Genomic DNA, 23,114 nt, shown 5'->3' with positions numbered 1-23,114 from the left:
CTCTGCCTCTCTAAAGGTGATGATACACGAGGCAACTTTTTGAGCAATGTTGCTGGGCAATGTTGCCGTCAACGGGCAACCTGATGAGACACAGGGCAACTAATTAGGGCAACAGACAGTTGGCAGCAACTAGAGGAGCAAATCGATTGCCAACTCAATAAATACTTTATTATAAACACTTGTTAGGCACTTTATTTCAACTTTTCAAATATTTTCTTCATTTTTATTAAAAATAAATGCCTTTCCGATCTGATCTGTGACAGGAAAAGGGAGAAGAGCGAGTTCGGCAAAAGGCGGATTCGAACCCGCGTCGATCGCATCAAAAACTATTCTAATGTCAAACGCCCTACAGCCTAAGACATCCTTTTTATAGCAAATCATGTTACAGACCTGATATCACTTAACTTAATTAGTTGCAAGATGTTCTCCCAGCTGAAGCTTTTCAAAATTTCTTGCTTTTTCAGCCATTTGTTGCCCCCGTGCCAACTTTTTTGAGACTTGTAGCAGGCATCAAATTGAAATGAGCTCATTTAGTGGATAAAAGTGTAAAATGTCTCCCTTTAAACATTTGTTATGTTATCTATGTTTTGTTGTGAATAAAAAATTGGCTCATGTGATTTGAAAGTCTTTTAGTTTTAATTTTATTCAAATTAAAAAAAAAAAAAAACGTCCCAACATTTCCTGAATTCAGGTTGTATTTCATTGAAAAAAATATTCATTAATAGTGTATTATATAATTGAATATATATATATATATATATATATATATATATATACACAATAGGCTATAAAATGACAATATACTCCAGTGATTTACTTCACAACAATAGCATCAGCATGGAAAAACCTTGAATGTCACTCTACTGGACATTATGCAGTGTAATAATTTCACCCAACAGTGCTTCTTTCCAAACACAGTACCCAACCTTGCTATCTGACTTCCTGGTGAGCATCCAAAATTATAATTAGAACAAGAAGCAATGACAGCAATACTAAAATAACTTTTAACATGCATTATAAAAGGTTAACCCCCTCCCTTGAGGGTTCTGCCTTCGGTGCTTGTAGCTTTCTTTATTTTGGATTTAATGGTGGCAGGAGCATTCATTGTCATTGTTTCAGTAAGGAAAAGAGAAACTTGTTTTTAGAAAGGGCTTGATAGGAAGTTCAGCTTCAAGCTCGTGTCTAAAAATAGTTCTAATGTGTGACCAAACTGTGCTCTTAGTTGTTCAAGAAAGAAACCCTTGCGGTCATCAGAAGCATAAGAACTGGGCTTTAGTCACACACTACTGTATATGTACGGGACAAGATGTTTTTGGCATCATTAGGAAAACTCAACTTGTTAGTTTCTCAAAACAGCATTGATTTGCTATATGAAAAACTGCACGCAGTGCTGACGATATTTGCACATTTCTGAATAGTGCGCACATTTACTTAGCTGTTGAAGTGTGACGATAATAAACAGCCAGGCACAAATAGCTGTACATTTTGTATTGGCCTAATACAAAGCAGAGAAAGGCCTGTACAAGAGTTTGCAAATAAAATATATGTATCTAAATGATCTCTGTGCAATAGTTTAATAAATATATACCTGCATTAGTTAAAATATTGCTAATTTAACTTTTTTAAAATTGAACATACATGTATAAGAGCATTTTAATAATATTCAGTCTTGAGGGCTTATACATTTTATGTCTATACTTCTGAAATATAGCACAGTTCAGATGTTCTTCAGCTCGATATTACTCATTCACTTCTTATTAGAAGTACTAAGACTAAGACTGACTTGTGACCAAACTGCCACACCCTCATCTGACCCCTCATCTGTGCCAGATATAGCTACAAGAATTTTGATGTGCTTGTCAGTTTAGTATTCAAACTGCCTATATAAATCAATTCAAAAGCACAGGGCGTATTCTCCATTTGAACTGTTGTTATAACATCTCAAATTTAGGGACTGTACAAAATGCCACAATGGGAGTATGGTCTTTAAAAAGCAGTTACTGATGACAAATAATTGCAAAAGGCTGTGGAAAGTTATGAAAACCATCTTGATACCACATTATGATAAAAGTGTTTGACTGGTTATTGACACAATATGACATAATAAGCATGATTTCTTGTTGAAAGGTCATTTAAACTCATTAAAGTTAAGGGCTGTCCAACATATTATGCACGGGGGTGTGAAGGAAGATACGGCAAGATTAATCTGTGAATATGAACTGAATGAACTCAGCATAAAATGATGTGGAAGGTAAACCGTAAGAATACACTATCCACTTGCGCCATCTACTGGATGTGTTTCGTGTTTTGGCAATAAAATGTTCTACACTGAAATTCACAGAATACAAATGAGGTGGCGAGCGGTATTTATTTAACAACTGTTTTATTTCAGTACAGTATTGACTCACAATGAATCCCAGAGTTTCAGGTAAAATAATTAAAGCTGTTTAATGCATTTTTTTTGCAACGGACACAGCTGCTTAGAAGAAAAGTACAGTTATAAGATGTTGTATTGACTGAAAATTATATTTTAACATTAAAATATTTTTTTATAAATATTAATATAATACTACAAGAATTTAAATGAATCAATTAATTAATGAATATAGACATTTAATATAAATAATATCAAATATGAAATGCAATACGTAAAAAAGTATATGTATTATATGAAAGCATATAGGCTTATAATCTTTTTTAGCTTAAAATTGTTTCGAAATTCTGCATGACAAAAAAAAAACAGTTGCTTCCCTTTAAAACAATGCTTTGATATTTTTTCATATTTCATATTGCATATTTTTAAATATCGCATTTTTTTCAATTGAACTTTCAAATTTACAAAATTCAACAAGTTCTTGAGACATTTTCATATTTAGCGAAACAGCCTGCACAACTAAGTAAAATAAAATAAAATTAAAATAATATTGAAATTAAATGGCTGCACAAACATATATTAAATTCATTTAAAATAGACAGTTATTTGGGCTTTTTTGATTTAAAAAAAAAAAACAAAAAAAAAAAACTTTTTTTTAATTAATGCTCAGTAACATAAGAGCATTGCCATTGCATACAAATACACATATACAAAACAACAACAACAAGGGTACAAGAATGCATACACTATCATTATTGGTACAATAATATACAGACATGATATATATGGAAAGCTTTTAAATATATGCATTTTCTTTAAACATTTCTTTCATAATAGGCTATTTTATCAATTTTAGGGATTTTTTGTTATTTATATATCGAAGAGATTTGAGAAGTGATATTAATTCAGTTTTGAAATGGAGATAAGGTGGAATATTATTTGCAAACTTGCATTTATGAATAAATAATTTGCCATATAAAATAAAGAAATCAACAATGTACTAAGACATTTTTTGTCGTCATCCATATAATAAAAAAGACTGAAAGAATGATTAACACTGGTAGAATTGAAAATATAGGAGCCAAGGTCGGACCAAAATTGTTTGTATACAGGGCAATCATAAAACAGATGAGCACATGTCTCGTCTGCTAGCTTACAAAAAGAATATAAGCTGTCAATGTCTAGATATTTACTTTATAGATCTTATTTTGTGTTGACGAGCCCCACTGCATACGTCATCAGCAGGTGAAAGGTCATGTAGAGAAAGATGGCGGCGTCCAGGGGAGCAGTAGTGTTAAAGACGGTTAAGAAAATTATAGTACAGTTTTGCCCCTTTGAATCTAATGTTCGCTCCACAAGGTAAGCATAGCCTACCGATTTACATTAAATGAGCATGGTTAATGTTAAACAGGTCTGTCTGTTAAAGTAAAATCATGAGCTCTGTTTTTGTCGTTCTGTAATAGCGGTCATAGGGACGGAATATTATATGATGCCAATTATATTTATTTATATGTAACTGCATGTTTCTCAGTTTATAGACATTTAGTTTTAGCGTTTTTCTTAGCAGTAGTCGACGCTGTTGAATTTTTCTCCACACCCAATATTTCACTTTAGCGGACCAAAGTGCACTAGTATATGCCGATTATGTAATAATCGAAATTATTGTTAAACGGTACATGAACATGATTATGATAACGATACATTTAATGATGCTTGAGTTGTAAGCTACTTTCAAGTATCTCTGAAATCTCTAGCGCCCCTCAGTGTAAACACAGTAATTGCAGCAGGCTGTCAAACTGTTTTGAACTGGAACTAGCAGAACTGTGTTCGAACGAACTAGTATTTTCCTACTATGAATACTGGCACAGCACGTCAAATTTTTGTATGCATTGTCCATTACTTTCCAGCCTCAATTCCAGCCCTTTTTTGTATGTCTTTTGAATCAACTACCATGAAATCATTCTCAAAGTTTGGTAAAAGCTATGCAAAAATAACTACTCTAAATGAATCTGTTATTGATGTAAAACGGCCCACTCTGTATTATTTATTGTGAGCTGTTTACTTCAAATGTCACTTGAGGTTTGTATCCCACAATCCTCAAGTGTTTGTTGCATAAATGAAATATGCTTTTAATTATACCTTCATAAATTCATAAGTTAGCCGCTCTGCATAACTATCAAGTCCCAAAAAACATCTCATTCCCCTTTTCTTACTGCAGAGAGTTTCTTATCATGGTCGGGTCTGAAAAAGTCAGAGGCACAAATATGAACTGTGAAGTTATCACAGCAGTAAAGCATGACCGATCAGAGCCTACGATTGACATCACATTCTGTGAGTGACTTAAGTTTAAGTCTGAATTACTGTAATATTATAAAAAGGCATTCAGTATAGTTAACACATAGTTGTTTTCTTTTGCAGTGGATGGCGAGAGGCTGGTGATGAAGGGATCCAAACTAACCACTCAAGAAATGCTCTCAGCGTTACAGACCCGCTGCAGTGCTAAAGATCCTCAGGCTAAAATGGGAGACAAGAAGTAGTGTATTCTGTATTATGTATTTATATTTGCATGGATGTGTAATAAAATCGATATCTGTCATGTCTTTGTGAGTTGAAGTCACTTTGTCCTGTACAGTTTTGGTGAGACTTCTGAATTAAATCAACAGGCCTCTATATTAAAGCAAACAACTTTTTCTACTCATCTACTATTTCACTTTAACAATCATTGTGTGGAAATGTGAACCTGATTTGACCAAACAAATGTGTGGGTTATTTTTTACATCACATCCATGTAATTAATGCCTAACATTTAGTGTTTGAGAGTTTCTGCTGTGGTGTCATATTCTCAAAAGGAGATTTACAGGTTTGTTATTACATACTTATTCCTATTAGAGAATAGTATGCAGTATACAGTGTATTCTGCACAGTATCCAGTAAATAGTATGTCAGTATTCCCTTCTAAACATTCCAAATATTCAAGCAGGACTCATAACCAATCATTTGGTAGAGGTTTGTTATTACATACTTATTCCTACACTGTAAAAAAAGAATTGTTGGTTCAACTTAAAAAAGTAAGTTACCTGGTTGCCTTCAAATTGAGTTCATTTGAGTTAATACAATGTAGGCGATTGGTTTAATCAACAGAAACTTAAAATATTATAACATTAATTATTGAAGTTGATTTGACAAAAGAAAACATGTTGTGATAACATCAAAATTACAGTGCATTAGAGAGTAGTATACAGTGTATTCTGCACAGTATCCAGTAAATAATATGTCAGTATTCCCTTCTAAACATTGCCAAATATGCATAGTATTTGAAGCAGGACCCATAACCATTCATTTAGAGTCTGGTTTTCTTGTTCTGTATCTGAATGATTATTTATGTGAAAATATGTCATTTGCTTTTGTCTTTGATATTATTTTTGTTAAATGCTTAGAAAAAGCATTTGTTGTCTATATTCAATGTAATATGCATGTTATTACATAGTTATTCCTTTGCAGTTACACTTTATTTTAAGGTGTTATTGTTACAGTGTAATTATATATTTAAGTACAGAGTAATATTTCTTATTTCTAATCAATAATTATAAGAATAATTTCAGATCTAAAATATCTACTAGTCTATCTTACTAGTAACAAACACATTAATGATATCAGAAATTAACATTGTCACTAGTGGTAATTGAAGTATTGATATCAAAAATGAACATTCATAACACTATTTTAAGGTGACGTTACTACATGTACTTACTAATGTAATAACTGAAAATGATGCATATAACAAGTAATGAACCCTAAACCAAACCCTAACTGTAACTCTATGGTAAGTATGTGTAGTTAATATTACTCAGTACTTATTTGAGTAAGTACAACGTCACCTTAAAATAGTGTAACCTGAACATTTTTACTTCACTGTACAAAAGAATAGTTGGTTTAAAAACTTAAAGTAAGTCACCTGGTTGCCTTAAAAAAATTGAGTTCACTGGAATTAAAAATTTGAGTTAATACAATGAAGGCGATTGATTTAATCAACAGAAACTCAAAATATTGTTATCTGAACCACATTAATTATTTAAGTTCATTTGACAAAAGAAAAAATGTCATAACAAATCATGAATTTTTTTTTTACAGTGCAATATGTACTTACTATAGGGTTGAGGTAGGATAAGGGTTAGGGTTAGTTGCATGTAATCATGCATAATTTACTGTTATTACTATGGTAAGTACATGTAACAAGGACACAAATAAAGTGTTACCCATTTTGCATACAGTAAGGTCTAATTAGTCAACACAATAACTAACAATGAGTAATACAACATGTATTAACCTTAGTTAATGTTAGTTAATAAAAATGTTAATTTAAGGTGCATTAGCTAGGCTAATGTTAACAGATACAACTTCAATGTATGAGTAAATGTTGAGGTTAACTTTAACTAAGATTAATAAATGTTGTTGAAGTATTGTAGTTCATGTAAACTAATTAACTATAATGTTAACAAAATGTTGGAAGGTGAGGAAAGGTTTCATCTTATAGTTGGTCAGACACGTCATTCTAAAAATATTCAGCCTATCCATGTGCATGATCCTTGTGATTATTATCCTCTGACCCAGTGAATGTTATTTGACCGTTTTTGTGGTCGCAAAAATGCGAACTCTTCCCCAGTCCTGGGTTGCGTTTGCGGGTGGGAGGTTGAGGAACTCCGCTCAGTGACGCTGGATGATCTGATTGGCTAGTGTGATCATGCACGTGCTGGAGGAGCTATTGAAAAACCCTGCAGTCATTCGATCAGATCACATCAAATCTGAGCTTTGAGCTGTTGTTTGAGTGACAGGGAACATCATCATCCGGAAAAATGGTTGACAAATTCGTGGGGACATGGAAGATGACCACCAGCGACAACTTTGACGAGTACATGAAGGCTCTAGGTATGATTCTTTATCACTTAGTAATTTATTAATAAATCAAATGCATGTTATTTTGCTATATTTTGCTAAATGCAAAAGAAAAAAAATAAATAAACCAAATTTGTCAGTGTATTGTTAATTCAGCAACAAGTTAGGATTCTTTATCTGTTAATGGTCATGGTTATAAAGGTGACTGAAAGAGGCGCGTTTCCTTTTTCAGGTGTCGGTTTCGCGACTCGTCAAGTGGGAAACCGGACCAAACCCAACCTGGTCGTGTGTGTGGATGATCAAGGGCTCATATGCATGAAGTCGCAGAGCACCTTCAAAACTACTGAGATCAAATTTAAACTGAACGAGTCATTCGAGGAGACCACCGCAGATGATAGAAAGACTACGGTTTGTAATGGAGTAGTCGGAATATTTTCAGTGGTTTGAAGCTATCTATGATATGAAGTTAACTGGCTCCTCTCTCTCTCTTTATCTGCAGACTGTCGTGACTCTTGAGAACGGCAAACTTGTGCAAAAACAGTCCTGGGATGGCAAAGAGTCGACGATAGAGAGGGAGGTGTCGGATGGGAAATTAATAGCTGTAAGGATTCTGTTTCATTTATTATAAACACAACATAATATAGTTAATAACATTATATATATAATGCTTATAAGATAATTATTCAAAAATGTAACTTATTTTTATTCAACTATATTTCAGTTCATATTCAGGGTTACCACAGAAAACTGGAAATATGAGGAAACTTAAAAATGCCGATTTCCAGGGCAGAACGGTCATGAAGGCTTCTGTAGCCTATTGAATATACTGTTTTATCACTTTTAATCAACTCTAAAATGTTTTCTTCTTTGTGAGCAAACTTTATAAAATGATTGAAATCCTTATCCGGTAACCATGAACAGCTAAATATGCACACAAAAATATGGACTTTAACTTATTTTAAAATGTGACCAAATTATTCCCTGCTCAGATGATAGAGTGCAATAGTCTAGAATAATGTAAATTAACAGTTAACAAATATTGTTCTGTGTAAACTAAATGTACAGAACAGTTAGTTGCAGATAATCTTTTGTTTCCTATTTGCTTTCTCAATTGAATTTTATGAGGTATTTTTAACCATATCTTCTTTTTGACCAGAAATGCACGATGGGTGATGTGGTGGCTGTAAGGACATATGTGAAGGAGGCATGAAGTTATCCAATCTGGATTTGAAGATGCCAGGCTCAGTTCAATGAGCAAAAAGCCAAAGTGAAACGTTATTTCTCTACTGAAAATCTCGTTATTTTTGACACCAAAGAAAATGCTTGCTGACCCTTTTAAAATGCATTTATTATCAGTCTTTATGGTGCTTTGAATAAAGTTGTTTTTATTTGCCTTCAGCTGAGTTGTGGTTTGTTGATCCCTGCTGTTTTAACATAGGCTTAGTCAAAATGCATGTGTCAACGTTTTCGAAAAATCTAGGCCAGAGATTTAGCGTTGACTCACAGTAAGGAGTACACTTCTCATTTGTGCATACTGTGAAAGATATCACATAATAGAAGGCGTGACGTTTTCTTGTGAGAAACAAGGATTAGGCAATGCCTTCTCACGAATTATATGGTGAGGTTAACTGTCAGATAATATATATCTATGTCACATCCATATATCCAAGAAATCCTTCAATTAACCACTTTAACTTCATCTGCCCTATTGTTGTAGTCTTCCATCTTTTGGAATCCTTACATATCTGTTATCATCTCAGAAAAATGTGTTAAAGTGTTTAATGGTTGAATAATCACGTAAGATCTTGGCTAGGCTGACTCCTTAAGGAGCAACAGAGTGTATTTTCTCACAGCATTTAAAATGAAACTGAGTAATGCCATTTTAAAACACAGTCGAGACTTGCTTCATGACATGAGGTTCATATTATGTTTCTGGGTGTGTATGAAAATCTCTGGAGATTAATAAACAAATTTATAATATTTAACTGTCTTGTACTTCTTAATAAAAAAGGCTAGTAATGTGAAATGTCACCTAAACTATTACAATTTATAACAGCCAGGGATCATAGATTCCTGGAAAAATGCTCTAGCTTTCATCTATAAGTGTTCATAATGTACATTATTGGCACAAATCAAATCATTGCGATGAAGTCATTTACTATTTTTAAAAGCTTCTGACTGAGATTCTCTTCACTAAAAATGAGAGTTTACATCTTGATGTGATTTATATTCTTTAAACTATCCAAAATGTCCATGTGCATGATCCAGATGGTTCTTGCGTTCCCATGTATTTTTGGCCCTTCACCTCAGTTGGATGAAGACAACAAGAGTTACTGTAACAGAGGACTGTGTTCAAGGGTACAGAGGATATGTATTTCTTTCCTCCTTTTAGTCGAACATTTCCCTTTTTGAACATAGTTTTAGCATGCGTAATGAAACTGGAACAGAGCGAATCCCCAGAGTCGTCCTTTTGACCTACACAAAGAGCAGAGAATGTTCCACCAGTGGCTACTTTCCCAGGACAGGAAAGTGTAGAGATATACTGATTGTAATTGACTGCAAAAACAGCTGAAACAGGTGGGTTATGGGCCAGCTCTCTCTGTACAGCCTATTCAATAAAAACAATGCATTTTCCTATTACCCAACCTGTACAAAGTTTAAAAGGTGGAAGGTGGTACTAGAAAGGTGCTTTGAATGTATGAAGATTTCATTTTTCAGACACATATTATAGTGTTTCCTATCTGATTTGATTCGGATTTGGCCTGATGCACCTTCCATCGCCATGCTGAGATCAGAAGAGCAGAGCATATGGAATGATTTACTTCTTAAAAAGATGTTTGTTGTCATAATAACTGAGCCAAGGCTCAGAGAAGTTAGATTACAAGCAATAGGTTTCATGTTTGTTATTACAGAATTAAGGGAAAGTGCTGTTGCCCCAGTTGTATTTAAGAGTTATACGATTAGACATATAACAAGATAATATGCAGTATTGATTTTCTATGGAAAGAAAACCATGACATGGTATCTGAAGTGTTTCTTTTTTGTCGTCAGGGCTATGTTTTGTAATATTTTGTAAAAATGTTGCATTGTTGGACGACAAATGACATTAGTTGTTGCACTGCTATGTGGAATACTTGATTCTGAGTGGTCAGTTTATTGCGCTGTCAAGCAGTGTATATTTCCAAATATTCGCTGTCATCATAGCAACGCTTTATATCAGTCCAATCTTCCGCGTACACGAAACCGCCGCTACTTTCATGTCTCTCTTATCCAGTGTTGGAGGTAATGCATTACTTAACTTAAGTAATCAGATTACTTTTTCAAGTAACTAGTAAAGTAATGCATTACTTTTTCAACAAAATATCTAAGTTACTTTTTCAAATAAGTAACCCAAGTTACTTTTTCATATTTATTGACTGACAGCTCACCTGTCCCCATGTTGAGAGAAATGTGTTATGTGCGCTGTGCAAACATGACGGTTATTGTAGTTCTAGACTAAATGTGAACATGCATTTACTCACGAAAACATTCAGTATTCCTCAAAATGAATAAAAAACAGTGAAGCGCAACCTCAGAATTTTATGCAAACCTGTAATAATTAACAAGCCTATATTAAATTACACAAATATACTTTATGTATTGAAGCTCACTTTATTAACCAATGTCTTTGCTGCTGACCTTCAATGATCTAATTCAACCATACTAATAAGAAAAAAATACTTTAGATTAGATTTAGAAATGATAAAGTGTTGAACTTCCTTCACCTGTTCACTATTCTTCTTTAATCCAGAATAGTAGCACAGCTGAAAGGTTAGTTTGAACTGCGCCCTCTACTGTACAGGCATGAATTTGCATTTCACTTTTGGTGTGAAAAGGCCTTAATATTTGCCAAAAATAGAACTTTTTTGTTGTTTTTAAAAAACAAACCAAGGTGAAAAAAAGTAATGCAAAAGTAATGTAACGCAATTACTTTTTTAGGGAGTAACACAATATTGTAATGCATTACTTTAAAAGTATCTTTCCCCAACACTGGGCTGGATCAACCTGTCGCTCACATGAGATCACAGCAATGCAGCATTGCCAAGTCTGCAGTTTTCCCACGGAATTGTGGTAGCCTACTTTAACACTGTTGCTGCTGCTCTATTTTTATTTTTATTTTTATTTTTACAGAATGAGATTTTTACCCCCCGGAATGAGCTTTTGAGATGCTACTTTTAATGAGAAACCTTGCAGCAATAGCAAACCAAAACAATCTAACAAAATTCCAGATGGACAAAATCAAGTCCTGCCCTACAATTTCCCTTGTTCGAGAAGCCATTTCACTCAGATATATGTTACAATAAGGTAGAAAAGACTATAGCAGCTTCCATTTCATGGCGACTTTAATAGACTATTTTGTTTAATTGTGGGGGCATTACAATAATATACAGCTAAAGTTATTAATGAATTTCTATATTTTTCTAAATATTTTTATGCAATGATTAATTTTGTTGAATCTCCATGTAACAAGGTAGGTTATGTACAGTAAGCTGGTCTTTATTGACTGGCTAGAGGATCAGATCTTGTGAGCGTCTGTGTTTTGCATTATGGGTGTGTGCACAGCTTGAGGGATGTCTCAGTATTGTGTGTCAGATTCAGAGGGGTCCTGTCTTAGTGTGTTGACATGCGGACTGTTTTGCTTGTGCAGATAACACTACAGGAATGAAATCATATCCTTTGAGTAACATCTGGAAAGCTGTACAGCAGGGGAGCGATCGCACCCTTCCGCTCACTTTCCTTACATTGGAACAGACAATCATTATCGGCCTGTGTCAGAGATCAGGGCCAAGGTTACAGTCCCTCACACTGCAATAAAACAGCTTCCTCTGTTATTCACCCATCAGAAGAGCTTCTTTCACACAGAACCTATGCAGGGACCTGCAGGCTTATCCGATAATAGACCATTAGCATGTCTAGCATGTCTGTAATGTTCACTAGTTTATCAATATTTATCTTCCTGAGGCCTACCATGACCTCTGTGTTTTAATTGGTCAATTCATGCCTTCACAACAGTAGCTGATATGTTGTTGCAAAATGCTTTGATTTGCAAATCAATCTGTCGACAGAGCTGCTGAAAAGGGTTTTGAGTTCACTTCAGTTGCCTGGTGGGAATCAGGGTTGCTATGTGTCAGTTGCTGATATCAGCAGGGGCTTCTGGGAAGCTTGTTGCTATGCAACTAGCCTGCTGGACTCCAAATCCAGCTCGGAACAAAAAGAGCTGCAGTGGTCACTGAAGGAGGGACGTTCTTGGCCAAAGAATCCATTTATTAGTACATGCTTGCAAGAAACTGGACTGAAAGATTTGAGTTCATAGCTGACCTCATGCTTTAGCAGAGAAAGATTTCTTGTATTTACAGCCATTTCTCAAGGAACGGAATAGTAAATCTTGCACACCATTTAGCAAATCGAGTGAACAAAATAGTAAATCTTGTGTACCATTTAGCGAATCGAGGGAACGAAATATTGTAGTAAATCTTGCGCACCGTTTAGCGAATCGAGTGAACGTAATAGTAAATCTTGCACACGATTTAGCGAATCAAGGGAACAGAATAGTAAACCGAGTGCACAATTTAGCGAATCGAGGGAACGGAATAGTAAATCGTGCGCACGATTTCGCCAATCGAGGGAATGGAATAGTAAATCTTGCGTACCATTTACCGAATCGAGTGAACGGAATAGTAAATCGTGCACACGATTTCGCGAATCGAGTGAACGGAATAGTAAATCTTGCACACGATTTAGGGAATCGAGGGAACGGAATAGTAAATCTTGCACACCATTTAGCGAATCGAGGTAACGGAATAGTAAATCTTGCACACCATTTAGCGAATCGAGGGAACGGAATAGTACATCATGCACACGATTTACTGAATCGAGTGAACGGAATAGTAAATCGTTCACACGATTTAGCGAATCGAGTGAACGAAATAGTAAATCTTGCGCACAATTTAGCGAATTGAGGGAACGGAATAGTAAATCTTGCACACCATTTAGCAAATCGAGTAAACGGAATAGTAAATCTTGAACACGATTTAGCGAATCGAGTGAACGGAATAGTAAATCGTGCACACGATTTCGCGAATCGAGTGAACAGAATAGTAAATCTTGCACACGATTTAGGGAATCGAGTGAACGAAATAGTAAATCTTGCGCACAATTTAGCGAATCGAGGGAACGGAATAGTAAATCTTGCACACCATTTAGCGAATCGAGTGAACGGAATAGTAAATCTTGAACACGATTTAGCGAATCGAGTGAACGGAATAGTAAATCGTGCACACGATTTAGGGAATCGAGGGAACGGAATAGTAAATCTTGCACACAATTTCGCGAATCGAGGGAACGAAATAGTAAATCTTGCGTACCATTTAGCGAATCGAGGGAACGGAATAGTACATCATGCACATGATTTACCGAATCGAGTGAACGGAATAGTAAATCGTGCACACGATTTCGCGAATCAAGGGAACGGAATAGCAAATCGTGTGCAAGATTTAGCGAATCGAGGGAACGGAATAGTAAATCGTGCGCACGATTTCGCCAATCGAGGGAATGGAATAGTAAATCTTGCGTACCATTTAGCGAATCGAGGGAATGGAATAGTACATCATGCACACGATTTACCGAATCGAGTGAACGGAATAGTAAATCGTGCACACGATTTCGCGAATCGAGTGAACGGAATAGTAAATCTTGCACACGATTTAGGGAATCGAGGGAACGGAATAGTAAATCTTGCACACGATTTCGCGAATCGAGGGAACGAAATAGTAAATCTTGTGTACCATTTAGCGAATCGAGGGAACGGAATAGTACATCATGCACATGATTTACCGAATCGAGTGAACGGAATAGTAAATCGTGCACACGATTTCGCGAATCAAGGGAACGGAATAGTAAATATTGCGCACAATTTAGCGAATCGAGGGAACGGAATAGTAAATCTTGCACACCATTTAGCAAATCGAGTGAACGGAATAGTAAATCGTGCACACGATTTCGCGAATCGAGTGAACGGAATAGTAAATCTTGCACACGATTTAGGGAATCGAGTGAACGAAATAGTAAATCTTGCGCACAATTTAGCGAATCGAGGTAACGGAATAGTAAATCTTGCACACCATTTAGCGAATCGAGTGAACGGAATAGTAAATCTTGAACACGATTTAGCGAATCGAGTGAACGGAATAGTAAATCGTGCACACGATTTAGGGAATCGAGGGAACGGAATAGTAAATCTTGCACACCATTTAGCGAATCGAGTGAACGGAATAGTAAATCTTGAACACGATTTAGCGAATCGAGTGAACGGAATAGTAAATCGTGCACACGATTTAGGGAATCGAGGGAACGGAATAGTAAATCTTGCACACAATTTCGCGAATCGAGGGAACGAAATAGTAAATCTTGCGTACCATTTAGCGAATCGAGGGAACGGAATAGTACATCATGCACATGATTTACCGAATCGAGTGAACGGAATAGTAAATCGTGCACACGATTTCGCGAATCAAGGGAACGGAATAGCAAATCGTGCGCAAGATTTAGCGAATCGAGGGAACGGAATAGTAAATCGTGCACACGATTTCGCGAATCGAGTGAACGGAATAGTAAATCTTGCACACGATTTAGGGAATCGAGGGAACGGAATAGTAAATCTTGCACACGATTTCGCGAATCGAGGGAACGAAATAGTAAATCTTGTGTACCATTTAGCGAATCGAGGGAACGGAATAGTACATCATGCACATGATTTACCGAATCGAGTGAACGGAATAGTAAATCGTGCACACGATTTCGCGAATCAAGGGAACGGAATAGTAAATATTGTGCACAATTTAGCGAATCGAGGGAACGGAATAGTAAATCTTGCACACCATTTAGCAAATCGAGTGAACGGAATAGTAAATCTTGAACACGATTTAGCGAATCGAGTGAACGGAATAGTAAATCTTGCACACGATTTAGGGAATCGAGTGAACGAAATAGTAAATCTTGCGCACAATTTAGCGAATCGAGGGAACGGAATAGTAAATCTTGCACACCATTTAGCGAATCGAGTGAACGGAATAGTAAATCTTGAACACGATTTAGCGAATCGAGTGAACGGAATAGTAAATCGTGCACACGATTTAGGGAATCGAGGGAACGGAATAGTAAATCTTGCACACGATTTCGCGAATCGAGGGAACGAAATAGTAAATCTTGCGTACCATTTAGCGAATCGAGGGAACGGAATAGTACATCATGCACATGATTTACCGAATCGAGTGAATGGAATAGTAAATCGTGCACACGATTTCGCGAATCAAGGGAACGGAATAGCAAATCGTGCACAAGATTTAGCGAATCAAGGGAACGAAATATAGTAAATTGTGCACACAAGTTTGCGAATCGAGGGAACGAAATAGTAAATCTTGCGTACCATTTAGCGAATCGAGGGAACGGAATAGTACATCATGCACACGATTTACTGAATCGAGTGAACGAAATAGTAAATCTTGCGCACAATTTAGCGAATCGAGGGAACGGAATAGTAAATCTTGCACACCATTTAGCGAATCGAGTGAACGGAATAGTAAATCTTGAACACAATTTACCGAATCGAGTGAACGGAATAGTAAATCGTGCACACGATTTCGCGAATCGAGTGAACGGAATAGTAAATCTTGCACACGATTTAGGGAATCGAGTGAACAAAATAGTAAATCTTGCGCACAATTTAGCGAATCGAGGGAACGGAATAGTAAATCTTGAACACGATTTCGCGAATCGAGTGAACGGAATAGTACATCATGCACACGATTTACCGAATCGAGTGAATGGAATAGTAAATTTTGCACACCATTTACCGAATCGAGTGAACAGAATAGTAAATCGTGCACACGATTTCGCGAATCAAGGGAACGGAATAGCAAATCGTGCGCAAGATTTAGCGAATCGAGGGAACGAAATATAGTAAATTGTGCACACAAGTTCGCGAATCGAGGGAACGAAATAGTAAATCTTGCGTACCATTTAGCGAATCGAGGGAACGGAATAGTACATCATGCACACGATTTACTGAATCGAGTGAACGAAATAGTAAATCTTGCGCACAATTTAGCGAATCGAGGGAACGGAATAGTAAATCTTGCACACCATTTAGCGAATCGAGTGAACGGAATAGTAAATCTTGAACACGATTTAGCGAATCGAGTGAACGGAATAGTAAATCGTGCACACGATTTCGCGAATCGAGTGAACGGAATAGTAAATCTTGCACACGATTTAGGGAATCGAGTGAACGAAATAGTAAATCTTGCGCACAATTTAGCGAATCGAGGGAACGGAATAGTAAATCGTGCGCACGATTTAGCGAATCGAGGGAACGAAATATAGTAAATTGTGCACACGAGTTTGCGAATCGAGGGAACGAAATAGTAAATTTTGCGTACCATTTAGCAAATCGAGGGAACGGAATAGTACATCATGCACACGATTTACTGAATCGAGTGAACGAAATAGTAAATCTTGCGCACAATTTAGCGAATCGAGGGAACGGAATAGTAAATCTTGCACACCATTTAGCGAATCGAGTGAACGGAATAGTAAATCTTGAACACGATTTAGCGAATCGAGTGAACGGAATAGTAAGTCTTGCACACGATTTAGCGAATCGAGGGAACGGAATAGTAAATCTTGCACACGATTTAGCGAATCAAGGGAACCTAATAGTAAATCTTGCACACCATTTACCGAATCGAGGGAACGGAATAGTAAATCGTGCACACGATTTAGCAAATCGAGGGAACGGAATAGTAAATCTTGCACACGATTTAGCGAATTTAGAGAATGGAATAGTAAATCGTGCACAGGATTGTAAATCATGGGAACAAATTAGTAAATCGTTTGCTACTCATATGTTGTTGTTGTTGTTGATTTTGTGCAACACAAAATGAGATGTTGTTTTGCACAATGTCTGAGCTGTGCTTCCATAAAACAAAAAATTTATGGTAATTCACTGTAAAATCTGCTTTTGTGTCCCATGGGGAAAAATAAAATAATCCAGTTTTGCAATGGAATATGTTTGAGTAAATAAACTAAATTAACTAACAAACTAAATAAATAAATAAATGTTTAAAAAAAAAATTAAAAATGAAATTGTTCACTGTTCCTTTAATGCAATACTGTTATTCAATATTTTAAACCAAACAGATAATTTCATAAACATATTTTTTGATATTACTGAGCTGTGCTCTGTCTACTCTGTCTCCTCTTTTGAATTTGTTATTGGACTAAAAGAGAAAGATTTCTTGCATCTGCATTCATTACTCAAGTCTTCTAAATCATGGATTCAGCTTTGTTTAAGAACACTCCAATCTGTCCAAATTCTCCCTTTAACCTTGATATGTGGGATGTATCATGAAGAGAGTTTTAACTGATTTCCTTCCTCATCCTTTGGATTCAGTGAGGACATGTGATCTGTAATCCCATACAGAGCATTGCTCAGTAGGAGCCCATATAGTACAACATCAAAAAAGGGGCCAAAACAATCACAGATGTTCATCCTACATAATTGTAGAGGGGTTTCTCAGAGGCTCAATGGTAACAGAACACAATTATGACCTTGAAACTCTTGAATGTTAAATCTACAATGTGTTAGGCTCCCAATTTCTGGCCAGCATGCAAACTTTCACTTGCAAATCAGATATATAGCAGTCTTTAATGCTATGTGCAAGCTTTAGGACTACATGTGCCTGATACCCGATTTTCTGGAACACTGTGAATCTTCCCATTTGGGACCAGATAAAGCACGAAAGGAAGATCTTTGGAATTCTGTTTAGAATTCCTGTTAGATATAGTTTGAGGAACATAGTACTCATCTCAGATAAGAGAATGTGCATGTGGGAGTTAAATCTCATTCCCATAACCCATCTTACTTTAAGACTGTGAAAATGGCATGTTACACAAATATGGGACATATTGGGCCTTATGGGAAAGTATATGCACAGAATGTCATGTCAAGGGAATCAATAGTCATAACTGCAAAATTTGCTAACAGTCCAGAAGCAGAGAAATGGTGGACGGGGTGTGGGAAGGTAGGACACCACACGTATATATTTTGGGATTGTCCGAAATTATATACACATTTTGGCAAGGGGTAAAGGTTGAGATTGTGAAAATTCTTCATTTAGACTTGCCTTCTACTCCCCTGACTTCCAGGGATTGGTGTCGTAAAAAACAAGAGATATATTTTGCACGAAAAACTATAACAATTAATTAATTGACTGGCCAACTCCAACTGAATATGGATATCTTCATACAAAGGTGGACACCAGTAAGTATATATCTGGATACATTAAAAAGGAAATTCCACATAATGCTGTATGTGTTTTCTTTCTACTCTTTTTATTTATTTACTTACTTTTTTTCTATTTCTTTATATAAATTATATACATTTATATTTTTTGTATAAAAATAAAGTTTTTTAAAAAATAGGCCTTAAAATTCTTTAAAATTAAAAATGCAATTTTTCTTTTTCAACATGGCCAGTGAAAAGAGGGGTTTTGCCTTCAGAAAATGTTGACTGTCAATCTCAGGTAGTCAAACTATCTTTTCTATGAAAAGATTACTCTATTCTTGTCATTTTTTTCTTGTTTGAGAAGAAAAAGTTTGTTCACCCAAAAATGAAAATTCTGTCATTAATTACTCACCCTCATGTCGTTCCACACCCTTATATAGAAGATATTTTTGATGAAATCCATGAGGTATATGACTCGTTCATAGACAGCAATATAACCACCACTTTCAAGGTCCAGAAAGGTACTAAAGACATCGTTAAAACAGTCAACGTGACTGCAGTGGTTCAACCCTAATTTTGTAATTTTTTTTTTGCAACCCTTATTTTTTTAAGCCTGCACTGTGCTTACTGCGGGTAAGGATGATGACAGGGAAGAGAAGAGTTTGTTGAATAAAGTCGTTTTTTTTTGTTGTTTATGTTATTTCTGTTATAAACGAGTCATATACCTCTCGGATTTCATCAAAAATATCTTAATTTGTGTTCCAAAGATGAACAAAGGCCTTACAGGTTTGGAACGACATCAGGGTGATTAATTAATGACAGAAATTTCATTTTTGGGTGAACTAACCCTTTAAGTAGAAAAAAAAACCATATAATTGTAACACACTGTATTTCCCATAAATCAAAGAACAATAGTTATTTGATAATTTTTCCAAAAATCAATGGCTGAGCTTGACAAATGAAGTCAACACTAAAATTTGTGTACAAATTCAGAAAATGCCTTGAAATATGGAATCTTTGAAAGAAATGAATGTGGGAAAGCCATATTGTAACAGGGCTGCACACACACACTCACTCACTCACTCACTCACTCACTCACTCACACACACACACACACACACACACAAACACACACACAGAAGGTCCTCTGAACAGGCTCACCTCTCACGGCAACTCATAACTATTTTACATTTTTGTGAACTGGTGTTATGTTAGATTTAAGGGTGGACCTACATGCCTATGTTTTTCTAAAAAGCATATTTTTCTGTTTGAATTAAATCACCACCTAATAAAATAGTTACATTTTCTCATGAGTTTGGGTTGGACAGGCCAAAATCAAAAGGGACTTTAATGTGTTAACAACAATATACTTTTGAAGCCATGTTAATTGTAAGTTACATAATAATTTATTAATTTAAAACAACAACAACAACGTATGATTTGTGCCTCTAATGCTTTGAATTTGTACCTTATTTTTGGGCAGGGACATATAAATCCACTCAAGTCCTCTTACCCATTATGATCCTGTCACTGAAATGCTTGTTCTGTTCTGAATGAACAAAGTTCTCCAAACCCTTTCCGTTAAAGTCTTTGTTTTCAGCTGATCAATTTCAATACATGGCAAGCAATGAAAAAGTACTTTTTTCCTGTTGGAGAGGAGCAAAGGAATTTGACGTTTGAGCGTCATAATATGTTGCCTGTAGTTTATATAAAAAGAGATATATCTATGTGTTTTTATTTTTAAGAGCACAATTCTAGAGAACAATAGATCTGTGAACACCCCTTAATTACTTTCAAACACGTACTTCCACTCGCTGTAGGGGGGAGATAACATGGGTCTGTGATAGCTCAGAGGAAAAGGAAGCTATAAGTCATTCACTGACCTTTCTTCTTACTACTTGTAAACAAACCACTTACGGGTATACTTGAATTCAACCCCTGAATCCTCAAGGATTGAGATTTATTTGAAACACCAAACAGGATTTGGTGTAATTTAGGTCAAGTCCACCGATATATCACAACCAAGTCATACCTAAAGATCAATGCTATTTCAAGAATGACACATTTAACCCATTTCATTGTTGCTCAGTACTCTAAATGTGGAATACAAAGCAACTTTGAAGTGACGGCTGCTTGTCTTCGGCTTTGTCTGCACACAGCTGCAAGTATAGCAAATAAACATATACAAATGTCAGATGTTCTGGAATGCTTTATGTCTTTTCCCACGGCTAACTTTTGATCTAGAGAAGCCGAGGGGGAAGTAGCTCATGTGATCAGACAGGCAGGGCCACATATTGGGCTGAGAGGTACTGAATGGGCAACAGAAAGGGAGGTGGTGGGAGGTATATGAGCTCTGACCACATGACGCCAAGCCCCTCACATAGTGCTCACCTCTGAAATGCTGGAAAGCTGACATAATTAACTCAATCTGTGTCAAAAAATGACTACAAATCTTATAAAAAAAGGATTTGCGTGCTCTTAGTTCCCAGTTAAGGAACAAAAGTACGTAAGCAGACGACGTAAGCAGAACCTACTTTTTTCCTTTTTTTTTCTTTTCTTTTTATAAATATGGGTAGATGTCATACTTTTAATTCATATACTTTTACGTGGAAATGTTGTACAAAACAAAAACCAAAGCCCTAACAGAACGGAAAAACAAAACAAACAAACAAAACAGAATTTTTGTACTTTTAAATCCAAAACAGAACAGAAAAAACAAACAAACAAAACAGAATTTTTATACTTTCAAACAAAACAAAACAGAACAAAATAAATATAAATATAAATAAATAAAAAACATGGAAATTTTGTAATTTTAAACAAAACAAAACAAAACAAAAACCAAAACCCTAACAGAACAGAAAAACAAGACAAAACAAAACATAGAATTTTTGTACTTTTAAAACAGAAACAAAATCAACCAACAAAACAAACAAACAAACAAAACAGAATTTTTGTACTTTTAAACAAAACAGAACAAAATAAATAAATGAAAAAAACATAGAAATTTTATACTTTTAAACAAAACTAAAACCAAAACCCAGAAAAACAAAACAAACAAAACATAAAATTTGTGTACTTTTAAAACCAAAACAGAACAGAACAAAAAAACAAACAAACAAATAAAAAAATGTTGTACTTAAAAAAACAGAACAAAATAAATAAAAACAACGTGGAAATTTTGTACTTTTAAACAAAACAAAAAACAAACAGAACAGAACAGAAAAACAAAACGAACAGATTTTTTTTGTATTTTTAAAAGCAAAACAGAACCGAACAAAAAATCCAACAAACAAACAAAACAGAAATGTTGTACTTTTAAACAAAACAGAACAATAGTAAAATACCAAATAAATAAATAAATATTTTGTCACACCACCAGACTATTTAAAATGTTACATTGTAGTGTATTTAATAAAAAGTTATACAATGACTTTAAATATAGTAAACATTTCTGAAGTAAATGATTCACAATATCATGTGGCACACGTCTGAGGTTAAATCTCGGTGTGAGTGTGCTGATATCACATGATTTCCTGCACTGTCACCACATTTTCTTGTTAAACTCTCAACATAACGCTGAAATAACGGCATTTAAACCACCAACAGTTTAGACTTGCAGAGATATGAGATTATAAGAAACCAATTCAGCAAAGAACAGATGTATCACTGCATGAAGGAATTTTATAACTTTAAATCATTCATGTTTTCAAGGTCATTATGCTATAAGAGTTCATAAATAATAGCTTTCATTTAAACCAAAATACCTTTTTTTCTACACCACTCAACATATGCGAAACTGCAAATGCAAACATTCACTTATATGCTGAGTAATTACATACAACGTTTGTTTTCACTCCAGTTATTAATCAAAAGATGTGAGTTTTGAATGGCGGAAGATCAGGAGGGTTTGTGCTGTTCTTGCATGCAGGAAAGTTGACTCCTCATTTGGAGTCAACTTTCCTGTCCTCACTCACACCCTGATTTGGGTGTGAGTGAGGACAGCAAAGTGCTTAACTTGTATGGGCTAGGCTGTGACAAGGCCTGTTCACATCAAGCACGATAACTATAAAGATAACAATATTAGTGTCCACAATAAATTCTGTTTATTATAAGCGCGCTGCAGTTTTGTCATCTGCTGCTTTAAATGCTCACGCTTTTTAAAATCTAGTGGCTTCTGACTGGCAGTCATTGTTTTTAATGTACATCAACAACAACAACAACAACAAAAAAATCGTTCCAAAGATATTTTTTACTGTGCAGTTATCATTATAGTTGTGGTGTGGACTCTTTTTATATTTAAAATGATTGTTAGAACAATATCTTTATTGTTATCGTTATAGTAGTAATGGGAGAAACGAAGCTTTTTAAAGCTTCGAATCAACTGAACTAAATGATTCACTGTTTCGAAGCGTTCAAAACTGTGTAAATGCAACAAAAACTCAGGCCAAACATGCATAAAATTGCTTTTAAAACCCCATTTCAAGTGTTTTATTGAAAGTATAATCTATCAAATACAATTAA

General features: G+C 35.3%; 2 protein-coding genes across 2 annotated transcripts; both read left to right on the top strand.

Moving 5' to 3' along the window:
- Nucleotides 1-3,613: 3,613 nt before the first annotated feature.
- Nucleotides 3,614-5,039, top strand: mrpl53 (mitochondrial ribosomal protein L53). Its single transcript, XM_067361525.1, has 3 exons — nt 3,614-3,733; nt 4,593-4,705; nt 4,793-5,039. The coding sequence occupies exons 1-3, from the start codon at nt 3,642-3,644 to the stop codon at nt 4,909-4,911; spliced, it is 324 nt and encodes a 107-aa protein (XP_067217626.1). The 5' UTR covers nt 3,614-3,641; the 3' UTR covers nt 4,912-5,039.
- Nucleotides 5,040-7,144: 2,105 nt separating this feature from the next.
- fabp4a (fatty acid binding protein 4a) lies at nt 7,145-8,665 on the top strand. The gene is made up of 4 exons (XM_067411759.1): nt 7,145-7,300; nt 7,500-7,675; nt 7,767-7,868; nt 8,424-8,665. Exons 1-4 carry the CDS (start codon nt 7,228-7,230, stop codon nt 8,475-8,477), a joined length of 405 nt encoding a protein of 134 aa, XP_067267860.1. The 5' UTR covers nt 7,145-7,227; the 3' UTR covers nt 8,478-8,665.
- The last annotated feature ends 14,449 nt before the right edge of the window (nt 8,666-23,114 follow it).

Source organism: Chanodichthys erythropterus, chromosome 15 (assembly GCF_024489055.1).
Source record: "Chanodichthys erythropterus isolate Z2021 chromosome 15, ASM2448905v1, whole genome shotgun sequence".
NCBI classification, from domain to species: Eukaryota; Metazoa; Chordata; class Actinopteri; order Cypriniformes; family Xenocyprididae; genus Chanodichthys; species Chanodichthys erythropterus.
This window is presented reverse-complemented; position numbering and strand designations above follow the sequence as displayed.

Coding starts and splice junctions, on each gene's coding strand:
- fabp4a (XM_067411759.1), top strand. CDS start 7,228: ATGGTTGACAAATTCGTGGGGACATGGAAGATGACCACCAGCGACAAC. Junction 7,301..7,499: donor CGAGTACATGAAGGCTCTAG/GTATGATTCTTT, acceptor TTCCTTTTTCAG/GTGTCGGTTTCGCGACTCGT. Junction 7,869..8,423: donor CGGATGGGAAATTAATAGCT/GTAAGGATTCTG, acceptor CTTTTTGACCAG/AAATGCACGATGGGTGATGT.
- mrpl53 (XM_067361525.1), top strand. CDS start 3,642: ATGGCGGCGTCCAGGGGAGCAGTAGTGTTAAAGACGGTTAAGAAAATT. Junction 3,734..4,592: donor TCTAATGTTCGCTCCACAAG/GTAAGCATAGCC, acceptor TTCTTACTGCAG/AGAGTTTCTTATCATGGTCG. Junction 4,706..4,792: donor TACGATTGACATCACATTCT/GTGAGTGACTTA, acceptor TTTCTTTTGCAG/TGGATGGCGAGAGGCTGGTG.